Source organism: Sipha flava, unplaced genomic scaffold, assembly GCF_003268045.1.
Source record: "Sipha flava isolate LNK unplaced genomic scaffold, YSA_version1 23_pilon_pilon, whole genome shotgun sequence".
In the NCBI taxonomy this organism is placed as follows: Eukaryota; Metazoa; Arthropoda; class Insecta; order Hemiptera; family Aphididae; genus Sipha; species Sipha flava.
Genome location: NW_020272884.1, coordinates 719,195 through 740,237, shown reverse-complemented (window position 1 = coordinate 740,237; position 21,043 = coordinate 719,195). Strand labels below are relative to the sequence as shown.

At 26.5% G+C, this 21,043-nt stretch overlaps 1 protein-coding gene across 3 annotated transcripts in view; it reads left to right on the top strand.

The window, feature by feature from the left end:
* Positions 1-21,043, top strand: part of LOC112684014 (nucleolysin TIAR-like) — a 373,865-nt gene that overhangs the window by 332,458 nt on the left and 20,364 nt on the right. For all 3 annotated transcript variants that reach the window (XM_025555307.1, XM_025555306.1, XM_025555308.1), the window contains 2 exons: positions 2,783-2,858; positions 9,065-9,167. In XM_025555307.1, the coding sequence (XP_025411092.1) occupies positions 2,783-2,858; positions 9,065-9,167 (179 nt within the window). The remainder of the gene's footprint in view (positions 1-2,782; positions 2,859-9,064; positions 9,168-21,043) is intronic.

Here is a 21,043-nt window from a genome sequence, read left to right as displayed (position 1 = left end):
TTTCAAATAATATTTAGGCTCTGGAAATTTGAATGAAAACTTTAAATGCTAATATTATTTAAATTATTATGTTAAAAATTTATTACATATATATTTTGCACTATTTATCATTTATCGTTTTTTAAATATATTTTCCTTTCTACTAATTTTTTTCTTTCCATACATTATGAAATTAGTATAGTGTGAGTTACAAATATATTATCATTTTGTTCATTTTTTTTCGACTGTGAGCGCTTTGCGTGTGTTCAATAAAAGTTATTTATACTTCTGGTCATACGTGTGGTGAATCCAGCGGAGCATTACTTATTCAGCTGGTTTTCTTCTGCTAAAAACGCATTCCTCTTATATCATCGTAAAGCTAAGTCGAGCACTATGTCACAGTCCACGTGTTATTGTGTATGCGTGTGAGCGTGTGTATTTACATGAGATAGTTAACAATATAAAATCCATTTTATATCATTTTTTTTTTAACTGAATCAATTAAAGCTCATTGCATAATAAGTTTTTAAGTAATAGATAACTAACTGTTGTGGTATTTTATTGTTATTTTCAAACTTCAATTATATTCACATAGGTATTGACAACAAAATAATTTTACTTATAATTTAACTAATATGTGTGTGTGCGCGCGTGCATGTACTATTGTATATTATTGTGTGTAAATACTCGTATGTTTGAAGAGAAAGTGAAACAGTGAATGTGCAATAGTTTTTCAACGATTTTAAAGTTGAAGGAAAAAATTAATTCGAAATACCATGTTTTAATAAATTACACACAGTGTATTGGGAATTCCAAGAGGGACTATTTTTTCTGTTTTTCGATTTATATATAAATTATCATAACCATCATCATTAAAACTTTAAAAAACTAAAATAATTTTCAATTAGCTGTTATTTAAAATATATTTTAAATTTAAATTTTTACTAAAAAATATTTTAGATATTATCACTTACTTTTATTTCAGGCGCAATTTATACATATTATACAAACGAAAAGAAGCCAAAAATTCTTACACATCAGTTAATTCGAAAGTCTTTAACTCGAAATCGTAGGTACCTTCAATTTTTTCTCAAGTCCCTAAAATTTTATATTTAAACAATGTGAAAAACGTTCGCTTAACTCGAATATTTTCGTCAATAACTCAACGTTTCGATTTTTATAGTATACAATTTTTCTATTTTGATATTTCCCTCATGTATATTATATGTATTTATGTATGTATGTATGTATATATGTATGTATGTATGTGTATATATATATACACAAAGATGCATTATAATGAATTGAGGAAATTTATCGATAACAAATCAGTGGTGAGTGATGAACTTATCGAAACGTTTAATAAAATAGAACGATTTACTGCAAATACTGAGATAAAATGCAAAATTTAAACAAAAATACTTCTTTTAAATAATTTTCTAAACTAATTTTTATTTATAGATACTTTTTTTAAATGATACATCATATACGAAGAGTTTTTTTTTACATACTATAATAAATACATCGAAATATATAACAATAAATTGTACGGTTTCAAAAAAATACATATTTTTAAATTTGTTTTGGATAACTCAAACATTTTTACGGTTCTTTCAACTTTGAGTTAATAAAATAATAATTAAGAAATAATGAATATTTCCCATTCGCCAGTAGTTCTCTGTGCGACATTCCCTTGAACGATTATTATGTCTATAGCAATAGAAGAATCGAATACTATACCATTTAATTAATACATTTTACATGCTACGTAGTGGGAGATTAAAATATTTAATTTTTAATATATGCGGCATTCAGTCTAAATTCTTTATTCCAATATAAAGCAAGAGAAATAACTGTAACTACTATCAAGGGTGAACGACTTTTCTACCGATCTACATTTAGTATTGATTGCTGTGAGTATTGGGTCTTTCCATGATATCTATGTGTGTCTGTGTATATGTGGGTACTTCTCGACGATAAAAGAAGGAAAAGAGAAGAAAAAAAATCATTCTCTTCTTCCCTTACACGTTATGACGTTTGCAGGACAAACTGCCACCCGTCATTCTGTTTCTCTCTTTCTTTTTTCCTCTCTTTTATATTCTCTCTGCAGTTCTTCACGTATTGATAACCACCGTCAACATCGACGAAGGCGTATCGAATTCCCATTACAACGCGTTCCCGATAATTTAATTTTACCGTATTTTAATGGGATCCCTCGTCATTTGATTACAGTATATAGTGGCATAGTATCGATTTAAATGATAAAGTTTTTTTTTTTTTAAATAAAGTGGAAAAATTATTTAAAAAAAATGTTCTATTGCCACGTTTGTAGTTATGTATATTTGCCAAATTCCATTATAATATGACATATACTAGTATCGACTGCATTATATAATTTGAATGAAGAGTAACCATTTTATTTACAAATTTGTTTTTTTCTTATTTATAAGTACCATTTTACATACATACATACGTAAGTAATGTTAACACAAGCATGTTATTGTATTCATATTTTTGAGAAAGTAAAACTATATTTAATTTTAAAACGTTAAATTTGATTGAATACTTTAAATTTAATATGTATCTATAAAGCATTATTATAATTTATCTGTATTATTATTTTTTCTAGTCTATATTAATTTTTTAAAAACGTAATTCTTTCATGTGATACATACTATTAATTTGTGTTACATTTTTGATAATATAGCACAGTCGTACGTTATTTATATTAACCGTTTATATTAATTGAATTTTAATAATACCTTGATATTTTTTTTATAAAATGTAATTTATAATGTTTCAGAGATTGTCGGGTAGTGCGAGATCCTCAAACGTTAAAATCAAAAGGCTATGGTTTCGTGTCATTTCTAAAGAAAGCTGTAAGTATAAACAAATTTCAATTTCAACTTTATACATAAAATTCATTGAAAATCGGAATGAATAAACTCCATAAATTGAATAATAATACAATATTGATGGTTTTTGAAAATTTAATTAGATTTGTAACTTACCTCATCGATAAAATATAACAAAAAGGTCTTCTGTCCTATCAGGAACACAATATAAATATTTTTAAAAGGTCGAACTAAACTAGAGAAATAAGCACGCATTATTATTTTTATTTGATTCACTTTCAATATTTTATACTAGAAAAAGTGTTTTGATCTTAGACCTTGTATTATCTACAGTTTACGTGTTGTTAACTGAATAAAACAAAAATTGTTTAATTTTCAATAGAACATTTTTCTTTGATTTATTTTAGCTGAAAATCTGATTTAAAAATACTTAATTTAAATATGAATGGAAAAAAATGGACTTTTTTCTTTGAACTGTACTGTGTGACTAGTGAGAATAGATAGGTACTATATTTTTTACAATTAAGAAAAATATTTTTATAGTACGGCAAAATCTGAAGTTTTCATATTTAGTTTTCTGATTAATAAAATATAAGCAAATATTCTATAAAATTTAACATCAAAGATCTTATGAGATTAATATACAAAAAAATCTTTTATTTCCGGATTTGAATAGAGTATTGTTTAATATGTTTTTTGACTACGCTTGGCAAAATTAAAACAATTTAATGGTAACTAAGTTAATTTTTTAATTTTAGTATTTTACTCATATTTCAATCTTTAGGAATAACTTCCTATTATTTTTATCTACAAATGAAAATGTTTAGAGACAACAGATAAATTAGGTTAGGTATACGAAAAATGTTATCGTTTTGAAAATAACTAATGCTAGGTTTTGATTGTAAAAATTAACGTATTTCTTTATATGGTATATGGATGCAAATTAATAAATATAATTCAAGTTTATATACACATTTGAGAAAAAAATATTATTTTTACGAAAATTCACTTCATCCTCTACTGAAATCACAATAATAGTCACAATTTGTTTATCCAGCTTAAGTCCTATCGTGAAGCCGCTGGGTTGTGGTTTTCAAACCTAATTAAATACAACCCAGTTTAACTCGGCCAGTTAACATTAGCAATCGTTTTTTAATACTACATTATTTGTATTTTGTATTCCATTACTTACAGTTACTAGAAATAAATACGCCCTTTAATATTTTTATTTTTTTCAGACGATACAAGTAGTCGAATGAAAGTTTTTATTTCCATTAATTTGATAATATTATATTAACATTATTGAAAAAAATAATAATAAATATAATATGTATATGACTCGCGGTTTTTAATTTCTAATCTAAATTTATTATTTTATCTAAAATGATTCTGTAAAAATAAAAATAAAAATAAAATATTTTTTATAGATTTTTGAATTACTGAATTTTTAAATTTATAATTTACCAATAATTTAGTGAAGCATTATGTAATATGATTTTGTATTTTATTAAGTTAAATTTATTTTATGAAAATAAAACTATAATTTCAACCGGTTTTAATATTTTAAATATTTGATTACATAAATATACAATTAAATTATCTGATTAATTATTACCAAAGTTTTTCGGATATAGGATGAAATTCAAGAGTCAAATTGTATTTCGTTGTTTTTTTCCGTCAGATTACATATCTCATTTTTTATGCTTAAAAATATTTTAGTACGTTTTATTTATTTCCAGAATTTATAAAAATATTATTATTTATGAGAAGAAACTTACGGTTTTAAACGTTTGTCTTACCAAATATTTGTAAAAATCAAAATTTAATAAAACTTGAAAGCTCTAAATACTAAATACTTGGTATTTTAATTTTAATATTTCTCATCACTAAAATAGTAATTTAAATATACTGTGAGATTAACTGTTTAATTATATTTTGTAGGACTACTTATCATTGTAGTATTTTAATAGTGTGTTAATTGTTTTTCAATGTGAAGTTTCTTTTACGTTCAATAGTTCGAAGTCTATTTCATCAACTAGGCATTAGGCTAATACTAAAATCAAAGTTACTATGAACTTAAAATACGCTGATTCACTCACTTAATCACATCGCATTTAGGGTGCGTTTAAATATATTATAATATATAGTAGTTATTTTTTAAGAACAATATAAAATCTCCTTAGGTGTATGGTTAAAAATGCGCTCGAGAGAACTGGACAGCAATTTTGTCACAGAACCTCTCAGTATAGGCTTTTCCCGCTGTGCATTTTATTTAAATCGAATATCAAACTCGAGTATCAATTTTACGTGTCATTCAACAAAGACACATTGCCATCGTTAAGTATGAAGGAAATTGGACCTGGTTTCGATGTCGACACAAATTACGACCCTCCTGCGACTTCATTATTGAATCCATGTGTGGTATGCGTGTACGAGTGTGCATATTTACACTACTACTACCTCGGAATTATTGACAGCTTTGCCGTAAATCAAATAGTGATAATAAGTAAAATAGGTGTCACACGCCAAAACCGCTGCCATTGCGGATTGGATGATATCGCCTTTCCAGTAATGTGTATCACGAATTGTATATATATATATATATTGTATGTAGTTATGTAAGCTAGTTGATTATTTTATGATTTTTTTAATTAACAAGAACATTTTTAGAAACATGTAGTTTGTGATATTTGTTATTAATCTACATTTTAACATTTTTTTTCTTGTATCTTACAATAATTTCGTATATTAAAAATTAAATCGTTTATTAGATTTTCAATTTTCATCGATTTAGTTCATTCAGTTTTTTCGTTTATCATAAGAATTTTATTTGGTTTTAAGTAGACCAATTAATTATATTAATAATAAATACATTCAAAGTGTTACCGTTTAAGTACAATAAACATTACTGATATCTTCGAATGAAGTTTATAATTTCGAATCATCTTTTATGAAATGCCATTCAAACTAACCCAGACAATATGTATTCTGAATAAAATCAAACTATCGTGTATATGATAAATAAAAATGACAGCTGAGCATCATTTTCTCAATATATAGGTTTCTAATGATTCAATAATTTTTTTGAAGTTGAGCGAGTGAATACTGTGATCACGTTTGCAATTCACGGTTGAAATTAAAAGATACTTGCAGTTTTACAGCAAAAGTTTTGTATTTTACAACGAACATAATAAGTGTATAAAAGAAGAATTTCAGTTTAAAATCTAGAAGACGTGAGTGCGCTATTGCTACAAATTGACTTCTAATGTTTTCGCGATTGAGTGAACGCATGGTAATGTTTTATCGTATCTTAAACGGGGTCAGGCTTATTCTATAGATACAAGATGACGGTATTAGTGTTAATAGATACATAGTATACTATGCGAAGTAAGAAGCTGATTTTTAGACCGGCAAAAACGATGACGATGGTGCAGGGGAAAACGTATAGACTAGAATTCTATAAGATAAAAGGTGAAAAATATATTGATGATGAAACATGTATGTGGGTGTAAGTAAAATATTGAGTACAGGGAAATTTGAAATTGACCACCATCCCTGATGTACATATGTGTAATATACATGGGCAAGATAATATTTTTGAATATAAAAAGTTTACAACACCATTTTTAGCATGCCATAAATTCCTGGTATTTTAAAAGCTCAAGGTAAATATTCTCTTCCTAAAATCTGGTGTTCACTATAGCGCTATCCACGTGTAGCCAATTTAATTTTCTGTTATTTAATCTATTGTGAAAAATAAACAGATTTTTGAAATTAAGTTCTCTCTTATTCCACATAAAGGTATTATATACTTATCCTTATAAATGTATTACACAATATATATATGACGTATAAAAATATAATCATACATATATGTGGAAACATTAGAATTCTGCATTGCCCGGCATCGTTGATTGTTTGCAAAGTCAAAATATTTTTGAGAATATTGTTTTGTCACGACTTCGACGATACACAACACTTCATCGTCTTCTTCGCACTCGTCCACTCTATATTTACAACTAGGTAATTTCGCTAACCTGTTACTTAAAAGTTTTCAACTCGATAACTCGATATGCTTTTGCGACTACAACGACGTCGGCGACGGATTTTCTTAATGTTATTACTCAAAATACTCTTCATGAGAATCGTCGCTTAAGTTAATATACATGAGCATTATAATAAAATTATTTTACATTTTTTCCTCTTTATTTGTAATTCAATAAATAGTTACACAATTCATTAGAAAAAATACTTTGCATTACGTACCCGGCTAAAATGTTATTTAAACTTAATTCCAACGAAATATTTGTTAAATCGTGCACCTACTTTTCCCAGTGATGAACTGGTACATTTCTTCATTGTATAGAAACATAATTTCTACTTGCTTGACTGTTCTCGTATATGCCTATTTTTCTTGCTAATTCATTTTAATAATCATAATAATAGGTTCTTGAAACAAAAAAAACCAAATCAGCTATAAGGAATATTTAACACTGCCTTACTGTTATTTTATTCATAACGATGATTGCAATCAATTTACAACGTTGGGACAGGTAACATAATTTATTTTTATTTCAAATTTTTTGTGACTGTTCGTTTATTGAGATTAGGTATATATAGAAAGCTATAGAGAATAAAAATCACCCTAAATATTATACCAGCCAATTATAAGTTTATGATCCAATCAACATACAGTTGACCTACTATTACGTATACGAATATACCTGTATACCATCGCAGTAACTACAGCGGTATTAACAGTATTAACATCGTATAAAAAGTTTACAAAAATTAATATCTCTACTATAATTATATTTATACAATAAGTTATGTTATCATTGAATTTGTTTGGAGCGTATTATTACATATAATGCACAATTATATTAATTTTATATGTATGACTCATTTGACTAACCGACTGAAGACTAAGATCAAACATTATCATATTATACGAGTTGACTGGTTAGACATTATATCACAGATTACATGAAATATAATGAAACTTAAACTTAACTTATTTTTAATGTAACTTCTGTGCTTTAACAGGGTTGGTAATATACGCGTATAAAATATTTTATACGTTATACGTATAATATTCCACGAATAAAACGTACACATTGACTGAAACGTGTATAATATGTTTTCTTTTTGAAATTGACTCTTAATAAATATATTAGGTTGGTAGTTAAAATTATGTGTTATATAAATTATAAAATAATCTTTTTGTCTGAAATTTTCTTTTCTCATTATTTTAAAGAAGTACCAATACAAATAGAAAATAATAAAATATTTCTGCAGGCATGGAGTAAATTATTAGTTAAAATTAAGTGTTGGTAATTTAATAAAATTAAAAATATATATACCAACTTATAAAAAAAAATATATATTTTTCTATTCCATTTGATACTTCTGTTCTTTATTAAATAATTTACATTTACATTTACACTAAGATATTTAAATTAACTAAAAACACTTAAAATATTTGTGTATAATCCAATTATATATAAAATATAAAGTGTCATTAATATCACAAATACTATTCATTTACTATGAAAACTGTCCTCAATAAAATAACAATAATGGTTATTAATAATAGATTAATAGCACTAAAATGTTCTATTTATAATTTAAATTTCCCTTTTTATTTTAAGTTGAAATTATAAGTGTATTTTAATTTTTAAAAGATTTTATTTTATACTATAACGTTTTATTCGTTTTAACCCTGCCTAAAAGTATGTTCTTATAGTATGTTATTAAATTAAATTTTAAAAATAAAAACTAATTAAAGTTATTGATTAAAAATTACAAGCCGATGTTCGATCTTGGTTGCAAAACAAAGTTAAAAACTGACTTATATACATTTATCAATTTGACCATCCTTTATGAAGACAATTATATTTGCAAATGTTGAACTCCATTTTTGAGCTAAAAAAAAAGTTAAAATATATGTACTTATACTCAAACTACTTAGTACTTCATAAACTTCAATAATATCGTCTTTCACATCACAAATTGTTAGAACATTTTGTCTAGTGAGCCTATAAATATATATTAATTACAATTAGGAAACTACTACTTAATTGTCGGATCGTATTGGTTCTCTAACGGGAAAATACTTGTCAGAAATGGTAATTAATTTTATCACGATAGTTTGTGTTTTGGGATGATTAGGATCATTCATTCTTGATATACGACTGCATTGTAATCGTGTTTATATACAATATCCACAGGAAGCTGAAAGTGCGATAGCTGCAATGAACGGTCAGTGGCTGGGTAGTAGAAGCATAAGGACGAATTGGGCGACCAGAAAACCACCAACTTTAAAAACTGACTGTGAGTACATCAATATTTTTCAATACTTAAATTTTTTTTTTTTTTTAATTTCTATCAATTTACCACTTTTTTTAAGATCTGTAGTTGTATAATTTTACAATTTCAACTTTATTTAACTGCTTTAGGATAAAAACGAATCGCATATGGTATTCGCATTATTATTGTGTATGTTATTATTCCCTTTGATTGACAACGTTGGTATTACTTGATAACGTTTGTTGCAATATAGGATTAAGAACCTGTTGATATAGAAATATAGAAATAAGAACCTAAATCTGGAAAATTACAAATGCTAATTGTAAAAAAATATACTATAAGCTTGCACTATTTACGGTATTAATTAAACCGGCTAAGATGGTCGGAATAAAAAATTGAGTCAAGATTTTTAGATTATTAGTTCCAATAACGTTTCTAATATAAAATAGCCTATTAAATGCTTGTTGGATATATTCAATGAAGAAAAAAACAGAATATTTTTTTATTAATATACCGCAGATTCTGGAATGAGAAAAATATGAACCTCAAGCCACCTGGAAATGTAGTCCACCACTCTCCCGGCATAACTTCCCTTTGCCTGGGAAAACTGATTGATTCTAGTTGACGTTTGTGTTGAGAAAGAACTCTGCTATCATTTATCCATGTCAAATTTTATTTCATCTCCGCCCGTCTTTCTATTATAAGGGATGAAGAAAAAAATGTATGTCAGATATCCTAAGGCGATTCACAACAGCCATTTCTGTTGTATATTTATATACCTATATTTACACTACTACGAGTTTGTATTGAATTTTCAAATGGCACATAAGCACTGTCAGTTTCCGTTAAAATTAAATCAAAACTGTGGAAAAATATAACATTCCAAATTTTTTTTTGGGTGTCCAACTTCATTTTCAGTTTTTCTATTTTTCTTTTTTTATTCTATCTTATAGAACTGATGTATTATATTTATTATTTACATTTAAGCCAATGGCCACTGAAAATCATATTTATACCTTACCATTATTTCGAGTAACATGATACAAGTTGATATAAGTTAGTATGGATAAAAGTCTACATTTTTTTCCATATAAGCTAATGGCTATAATTATATATTCGATAATATAATTGAAATCAAAAATATGAAATGATAATTTTATAACACAGTTTTAACATTATATTTTTATACTTTTTAATTTAAAATATAAAGTATAAGCGTTTTTATAAATGTATTGTCTAACTGTATACTTAAGATACTTATCTGTGCATAAGTAACTATTACAAAATATAATTAAAACTAGAGAAACATATTAAACTTTAAAAATAAAATTACATTTTAACGAAACAATATTTTAATTTTTATATAAAATTATTACTATGTACAATAATTATTATAACATATAAGCATATAAAATATATCGTTTTATTTTTATATTCACATAAAATTAAACATTACATTTTTTGTATTAAGAACAAAAGAATAGTTAAAATATGACGAATAATTTTTCAATATATTTGTACCAATGTTCTAAAATATATATATTCAATATATTAATGTAAATATGGAAACCTCGGGTATTCAATTGTTGACCTTTTTGATTAATTAAATTGAAAATGAATGAAAACTTTGTATTTTAGGTATTTTAGTAAAATTGTACCCAAAGTCACTTTTAAAGGTTCGAATGTATATAGTCTATATCTGTTTTATTCTTAACCGACGATTATCATCGTTATAACAATAAAAACAATGACAGTGAGTCATGTAAATTAATAAGCCATGAGCATTTGAATAATTGATTTGAACAGAAATGGCAGATGGTCATACCGCGTATAATCATAATTATTATTGCAAACAACATACACAGCTTCTGGTGATGACTACTGAAAATAAAGAGGGTAATATGGTCGTACTTTATTCTTTTAGAGATCTTTATTTTTCTCTAGGTCTTACATAGACTAACACACGTAAACGTTTTTGTTTTATAAAGTTATAAAACACATTTAAATATAGCTGATGTAAATAGGATAGTTTTTCTTTCGATTTTCTCATGTGCTCACTCTGTACACAGAGTTATTATAATACAATATTATTTGTGTATTAGTATTCTTTGATTTCAAAGTATGTAGTTTTGTGTTTGTATTTGTTAGATTGAAGATAAGAGGACATAGTGAATTTTCACTCTTTCTCATTTCTCTCCAGAATATGTTCTTTTGGGTACAAAAACGTAACACTAACCGACTGGCATCGTGTTGACGGTACCTTTAATATCACAACTATTAAGACCACATACGTCTTATATGTAATACTACTACCCTAGTAGTATTAGTATTTGTTATTTCTATATTTGTTTATATTTGCATTCATTTTCGCATATAATAGTTTATTCCTAAGTCCACATCCGTCGTCATGAAATGACAACAAACATTGTCATGATCTTGAAAATATTTGTTTTTCTGTCTCATTCCAACAACGCCTCATCATGGATGTAGTAGTAGGCAATCGTGATTGATCTTAAGTCTAAAAATGATACAACTATCGAAAATACTGCGTGATACGTAATAAGTTTAAAATATAATTTTCTGTTTTCCTGCCAATGCAATAATTATAAACAGAAATCCTTAAAATATTTAATGTTTTATCAGATATTTTTATTCTTTGTCAAACGAATAAAATATTAAGTAAACAAAATGTACTGCAATGTACTATACTAAACTATAATTTTATATTCATATTACTGTGAAATTTGTTGATTTTCAATCTAGTGAATGTATGATATGTATGATATGATCTTTACCATGAAAATTTAGTCAAAAAAAAAAAAAAAAAAAAAAAAAAAAACATTACGACGTTCCTCAAATGTTATAGAATTTATATATTATAAACTAATATATTAATTTTATAATATACAAACATATTACATGAACAGCTGAATTCTAAATGTCTCTAGAGATAACCGATTTTTTTTTTAACTGTTAGTCTTCTGAGACATCATGTCTATTTCTTAATTAATTAAATTATTTTTCAAGGAATATTTTATTTATATACTGTCGAGTCGCGATAATTCGAACCTCGGTTACTCGAAAAACTTGACAACTCGAATTGTGTTTTATTCCCCTGGAAAATTCTTCCCCTATAAATTAGTTAGATATCTCGAATAATACATATCTCGAAATGAATTTTTATCCCCCTTCAACTTTGAGTTATCGCGACTCGACTGTATATCTTTCTCTGGTTTAAATTTATAATCGTAGAATATTTTTAATAAATACCAAAAGAAGAGAAAATTTATTTATACTTGATTTTCCTGCATTTATTTTTTGTTGCGGACGTTTGATTTCTTTATCTTTCAGCAAAAATAACTCACGGGTGTAAAACTGTTGACTCATTGTATGTTCTACGATCGTTTCAAAAACTTGAAACTCTTATAGATTTCTGTGAAAATAAAATAGCAATAACAACACAACACATTTTAGTCCGACAATATAACAAGAAATTAGTTCCAAAACAATTTATCTTGCATCCAATAGGAAACATATTGCAAAGGTAATCTAGATCGAAATTATTCTTCAATTTTTATTTGATTTAGCACATGAGATTTTCATTTAATTCATTCTCAACTAGAACAATTTAATGACTATTTTTTTTTAATTATGATTATTAAATATTAAATATACCTAATAAAGGAATAATAATCTTAACTGAATTTTTTTTTTTTTTATGGCATATATAATAGTTATAACTTATTTTTTTTCTTTTTAAGAAAGTTGCAGGGTTAAAGGTTTAATAGACCTTACTCATATACGTGTACAATTTTATTAAAATGTCGTTTTATTTATTAATAAATAATAATTCGAGTTGGACCATGAAATTCGCTGAAAATAAATTATCTTGTCAAAATGTAATCATTATTAAAATATTTAAACAAAAATAAATTTAATTACTAATATATTTGTATAGATTTTATTGAAAATAAGGTTTGTATATTTATTATTATGTATAATAATCATAGACCTTATATTCGCAGACCGGCCCTATGAATTAAAATCTGAACCGTGATAGAGGGCAATGGCAGCGTTATGATAATTGACGCACGATATAAAAATTATTGTGCGTACCATAAAATATCTATATATAATATGAGTGTATGATTATTAGACATCAGCTTTTATTTGATTTCCAACTATTCCTGGTTTTGAATTTTTAACGATTGATATTTGTATTCTATAATAGGTATAATATTATTTTAATAATTTTCCAATATGGTTTACAAATGCCTCATTCCATTTTGTAAACAAAGATACAATGACAACTATTCTCCAATAAAATTGCACAGTTAAATAATAAAACATTAGTAGATATTGTAGTAATATAATTAAAAAAAAAAATAACAATAAAATAAGTTTCCAACAGATGAAGTGGTCAGAAATTTGTGGGTGGACAATTGTTCCATTTCAAATTTTTTGATTTCTTATAGAATTTGTAGCTATCACTTTAATGAACATGTTATTGTAATTGATAAGAGAATAGTGATTAATGATTATCACAAGCTGCAATGAACACAATTGTGTTACAATAATTATAAATATTGTAACAGGCGTTCGTTGTCATGCGCGCACAGAAATTGCGTGCGTGCATCGGTCACTCAGTCACTTAATCGCACCCTCTATCTCGGTTCACAACGCATAATGTTAGTAATATAGACAAGGCCGGTTTATGAGTATAAGGTTGATGATAATAATATACTTAAATAATGTTAGTATTTTATCAATTATACATTATGAACAATATAATTTGTAATCTAAAATAATAGTATTATAGTTACATCTTTCTGAAACATACTGTATAATTAATGTATAAAGTCGGTACACTATGTTTTATGTATAAACTTATTATGTTCCCATTAAATGATATTATTTTGTTTATTATTTTAATAGTTATTTAAACATTTAAAACTTATATAACACTCGTGTTTGGTCTAAGGGTAAAATATTTAATACAATTATTATTGAGTGAATATTATTATTCTTATTATTATTTTAATTATTTTACATATAATTATTAAAATTATTGTATTTGTAAATATATAGAATATGTTTATAATATGTTTTCTATTCTAAACATGTCTCAAAACTTATAAATGTGATTTTTTGAACATAATTAATTTAATATAATTACTATTTACTTTAATTAATAACTATATAATTGTAATTAAATATATTTTCAATATATATATATATAAAGATAATTTGTGTTATACATTACTTTACATTTATAATTTAATTACCAAAAAAGTCAATTTAATGATGAATTTAATTTAACTACAATATAGAAATAAAGACTTATACACCTTTAATTCTATTTTACCCCTGTAACTTTTCATGCATTTTGAATTCCAGTATAATTGACGGGAAGAATTTGCTTAGGGTTAGGAATATGTGTGCATGAGAAAAATAACGTTAGACTCGCGAGTTTGAATTGCCGTATAAATATATTTATAAATCCCTCTCATTTCCTCATTTTTTATATGTATGATAAATTTATCATTATTCTACCCCTATTTTTTAACTTTCAGAAATTCCATATCCGGTTCTCTTGCCTAATTGTAGAAATGTTAACTTTGATTTAACTGTTGTGTATAATATTAACCATAAAACATCAGTGTGAAGCCATGAAAAGTAAATTAAGCAATGGAAAAAATACCAAGATGATAATGAACATTGTATTAAGGCAGTGAAATTGGAAAATCATATTATATGATTTCCTCTCTTTGTCATTGTTGAAATCAATATTTTTAATTCAGAAAGAATTACTAAATATATATTTTTGTACTTATTGCTATTCTTTACCAAGTTTGATTATTGGAATTAAATTTTAAACTGTTTACATTTTGGTTTGAAGATTTAAGTGTTAATTTTGAATTTTTTATATTAGTTTAAGAAAAAATATTTCTCAAAATGCTACCTTTTGTCATTGATAGTATGTATAATATTTATGTGTATTTATATATAAATGAATAAAAAAAAAAAAACAATTTTTTTAAAATAAATATTAATATGGTTTCAAATTACTAAATTCAATTTTTGTATGATACTTATCTTTAAATAGCCAATATATTGTATACTGTCGTAACTAAAAATAATTTACTCTTTAGTTACTTTCAATTTCTTTATAATATACTATAGTTATATTTTATAGTTATAACTTAAAACTTCAACATTTCTATTTGGTTTCCTGCCTAATTAATCTTTGTCCATATTATTATTATTATTATTTTTTTTTTTTTTTTTGTATAGACATATGTAAGAATTCCTTATTTTCATTTTAGATTTTCAATTTAAACTTTACATTAATTATTGCAGTAATAAGAATAATTACATTTAATTGCAAATACAAATTCAAATATTTTTATTTATTTCATCAAGTATTAATTATTTTTATAGTTAGTATTAAAATTAAAGTCAGTTTTTATTTAGTTCACGGTGAGATGTATAAAAAATATGTAAAAAAAAAATACGTTTAGTGGTATCATTTATAGCAAAAATAATAGGTTTAAAATTATTTCTTATCTCTTTTTGAATTTTTAATGTATTTTTATTTTTTGTATGTCCTCGCGTTTGTGGAATATTTTAAAATGCTTTATTATTTAGTACAAATATTTGTTAAATCGAGGAATGGATATTCAAAATACTCTTTGAGGTTGAACCGTTAAAGGTTTTAGATTTTTCTAAAATAACATTTGTATGAGTATCATTTTGGTCCGAAATTATGTTTTAAAGTGGAAAGTTGTGTTTACTAGGACTTATGTGACCAGAAAAGGGTTTTGGTGTTTCAAATGAACCTCCTGATGTGACTGTGGTGCACATAAGGACGTTAAAATACGGCACTACTTTGTTCTTTTTGGTGATAATATTTTCTATATGTTTGAGTATATACAAACCAATAAATTAATATATATATAGGATTTCTTAATTTTTGGTCAATTTTTTTAATTATCATTTTCGTGTATTAGGATAATTTAATAAACATTATATTTTAAAACAATGACAAATATGTATATAACTAGATAACTACTATGACGAATTATGGAAAATGGTTAAATTTAAATTTATGTTATGGTAGAAATTAATGTTAATATGATATTCGAATATTTGATAACTAGACGTCAATAAAATATAAATAAATGGTCAAAACACCAATATATTTTGTTTTCCTATATAAGTTTAATGACTTAAATTGTATTTATTTATGATTCATATTTTTAAACAATATTTTCAATTAAATATTCAGAAAATAACCTATCAGAGAAAGTAACGTTTAATATATCGTCTACTTCAAAAAAAGTTAAAAAGATTATAAAAAATTAGATTTATTTTCAAGATTAATTAATCGCCAACTTATTTTTAACCAATAAAATAATGAAAATAACATTGTTTTTATTCTAAATAGGTGGGCATTTAAAATTATTGTCTGCTAGTTTAAATGTATGTTCCGTTGGTTTTCTTGTAGCTCTCTTTTCATTTTTAATAGCTTGGGTCATCCATAGTATGATCTGTGCATATTTCTCTTTGACTTTAATTGACATATTGCTTCTTCTTTCATACATCACCGTCTTTGAACTTTGCAAGGTTCGTTCTTATCATCACTACCGATTCATCATAGGGTTTTCGTGACTAAAAATCAAACATCCATCACTGCAATAACTTAAAAATAGATAATCCATTTACTAGAAAACAACTTTGTTTTATACTTCTTTTACGAGGTCTGTGGTAACACGCTTGTGGTAACATTGCGAATCTGAAACTTCGTTCGGTTAATCTCTCATCCCTCCTCTATCGATGCATGTTATCGCGATTTTCGTACAATAATTAGTTTTCCAGTTGTGTTATGTTTTCGACAACGTGTTTGTAAGGCGTGTCACAAATATGGAACAACGTAATATTGAACAGCGGTACGCGATTAAATTTTGCGTTAAACTCGGCGATTCCGTTATGGAAACGTACGGTAAATTGGTGAAAGTATTCGGTGATGAAGCCCTGAGTCGTGCTCAGGTGTTTCGATGGCATAAAAATGTTAAAAATGGTCGTGAAAGCGTCGGGGATGAACCGCGAAGTGGGAGACCGGTTGAATCGCGAACTGACAACAATGTTCAGCGTGTGCGCACTCTCGTGCGTCAAGATCGGCGTTTAACAGTTCGAATATTGGCTGATGAACTTAATTTGAAACGAGAAACCGTTAGAAAAATTTTAACTGATGATTTGTCCATGAAAAAACTGTGTGCAAAGATGGTACCGAAGAACCTTTTTCGGCGGAGCAAAAACACGTGCGAATGTCCATTTCACAGGATTGTCTGGAACAGGTTGAAGCTGATCTAACTCTTCTCGATCGTGTGATTACTGGTGATGAAAGTTGGTATTTTCAGTACGATCTCGAAATAAAACGACAAAGTCAACAGTGGCTGTCTCTTGACATTAGAGTCCGTCCAGAGATTGCCAAAACGTGGATCCTTCATCATGACAATGCTCCATGCCATCGTGCCTTCAGTGTGTCGCGATTTTTGACCTCTAAGAACATCGCAGTGTTGCCACAAGCGCCCTATTCGCCGGATATGTCACCCTGCGACTTCTTTTTGTTCCCTCAAACAAAATTGGCCGTGAAAGGAACGCATTTTGAGTCCATAACTGACATCCAGAACGCCGTGACGAGGGTACTTCAGGACATTCAAGTCGAAGCTTTCCAGAAATGTTATGAGAGCTGGAAAAAACGTTGAAACCAATGTATAGTCGTGAGAGGGGAGTACTTTGAAGGGGATCACATCGATGTATCTTAATATTTAAATATACGTATTTTATTGAATTAGTCTCATTACTTATTGGTCAGACCTCGTATGTATATAATATATGTGTAAGTCCATATTACCTACGGAACAATACACACCTAAAAGAAATCCATTTGATTCGATCTCGTGATAAGTTACAGTAGTAACGGTTCTGCAGTATGTATTTATAAATACCTTCCCCCTTTTACGCCCCCTCCCATGACCATAACGTAACCGCAACACGTGTTGTATTCGATATAATATACCACATAGTATATTACAATATATATTAAAAATAAGGGAAGGGTTATGAATTTCTCATCGCACATATTATATATAATCTACGTTTTAATCAAAAACGCTGTCCAAACGGTTTGGTTTGTTAGTGCGGTATAAAAATTTAGTTAAAAAACAAACATGACCGGTGTAAATATTGATATTGCTAGTATTATTTTCACTGCAAATGTTGTTTTTCCACCGTCACCATGCCACCTTAATACCACCATACGTTACTAGTGTTAGTAATTATTTATTTACATATTATTACCTACCTCCGATGTATGAATTTGAAGGATGATCAAGTCACCGTTCACTTATTATACCATATGGGTACTTGATATAACATAACGGGGAAGACTGAGATATATTTTATTTGCAATTCACTTTTGTCAAATATTAATCAGAAATCAAGATGATCAGCTCCAGTTACGTATTATTTATAATAATGTCATATGTTATAATAATGTTATACTATTATTATATGTACTTGTAAATAAATTTGTATCTCAAGAGACCTATCCGTATTTAATGATTTACCTAATACGATTATTTATGAAAAATCTTGTTTTGCTTCAAACAGTGATATCAGAACAGTCTATACTTACAATCAATTAAATAATATGCGTACTAAAATTATATTTCACCTTTTTTATAATGATAGTATAATATAGTTGAAATACCTAGTTAAAAAGCCATTCATTTTTTATTTCGTTAAAACACTACTGCTGCTCGCCGAATCGGCGTTCGTTCAATATTAATCGCGTGCGATTTATTAATGATTAATTATTATTAATGCGCAATCCAAACGATGTGAAGAGATACAGTTAATCTTGATAAAAGCACTAATTCGTTATTAATAATGTTTTACGAGATAATGAATCGGCCGCAATGATAATGGCATTTGTATAATTTCAACTTTCTTCGACGGTGAATAATCATCTATCACATTCAATTTAAAGAAATATTTTTATTCTTTTTATTATTTTTTTCATTGTTGTTGAGTGTTATATCCTATATGGATTTTATTTACAATGAAACAATTTTCATATTTTGTTTGGTTCTAATTTTATCGTAATATCTGTTTAAAACGATCGTCAAGCAATATTACGCCAAGAAGTATATATGTTACGACAAACACCACTATTACATGACTATCTACAAACCAAATTTTCCCTAACAGACTACAGTGTTCTATGTTCAAACAATATCGTTCTGTTCAAAGCCTAATTTTATATACGTAAGTATTTGATTAATTTAACAAATAAAATAATACATTTACTTGTTGTATACAGCACATTTAGATAAATAAACCTTTCCATACCATTGATGATAGTATATTAGTGGTGGTGTTGTGGTAATAAACTAGATTACACTTCTTCAATGCCGTTGTCGATATTTGTGTTTATATTTCTCTGGGTGAAAATGACCTCATGAAATTTAATACTAATAAAATGTCTCACAATCTCTTTTTCGAAGCTACCCCTACTTATTAATACTAAAGTTTAGACGACCGTCGTTTTTGTCTTTCCCATTAAACTCTCTTTACTATAACACGTGTGTCTCCTAATTCTTTGAGATTGAGCTATCACATTCATATTCATAATAATATTCTAAAATTGTTTTGTGTTCATACTATTTAATCATTATTTTTTATTCGAGTTTTGATCAAATATTTATTTAAGTTAAAATAAATTGAATAAAGAAAAATAAATATATTAAATCAAGCTTATACATACTTAGTTTCTAGTATAGTTTATGTTATATTAGTATAGTTTATGACTAATGTATATTTCATTAGTTAATTTTGAATAAAAACTAAAGTAAAACTCAATATTTTGTTTAATATTTTTTAAAATACTGGTTAAATATTTTATTTTAAATGTTTTCAATTTGTGCCCGAAATATTTGTTGTTTTTCTTTATAATAATTGTTACATTATAAATAAAAAAGCAAAAAATATTTTTCAATAAGATCGGCTATTTAATATATAGACAAAAACAGTAATATTATAAAACAGTAATTATTAATACTATTCAAGAAAAATATTTAAAAACATTTTTATGATTTAATATTAACAACGCTGTTCATTTTTTGAATTTGCTGATTTTTTTTTTAAAAATTCTTTACAATTATTGATGAATACTAAAATAAAAAAGTAGTAATATCCATTACATGTTCCACTACACATTGGTATGACACGAATACAGAGCTTTCTATTTTCTTTTAACTTTTAAACTTGAAAAGAAAATAATGTAGAGAAAGACTTTTTTTCATTTGCATGCATATTAATTCGTCTGGTTAATTATAGTGTTACAATAATGTGTTTTTCCCCTAGTCTTGTGCCACTATAGCCTACTCTTACTACTACCATTATCACCAACATCACATCCATTACTACTATTACTATTAATATTTTACTGCTACCAACACTAACACTAATATACTACGTTACCACCATAGAACGAGGGTGGAATCCATAGCGTGTAAATTCGAAAAGGGATTAAAAAAAGGTGAAAAGTAGTGTAATATGCGCAAATAGTATTTTTGTGTAACCTTATGCAAAAAAATAAATAATAAAAAACTTTATTAAGTTTATGGTTCATAGCCAGTGGTCTTTTAGACTTAAATATATATTTGGTCGACGAAAATCGGCACCATGAAATATAATAAAAAAAAATATATGTATTCAAAAGTTTATCAAACACATGTATTGTACACGTACTTGTATTATATATGCGTCTGGACCTAGTGTATTGGCCCGTAATCGAACTGGACGTATCATATGTGCATTCGATGACACCTATA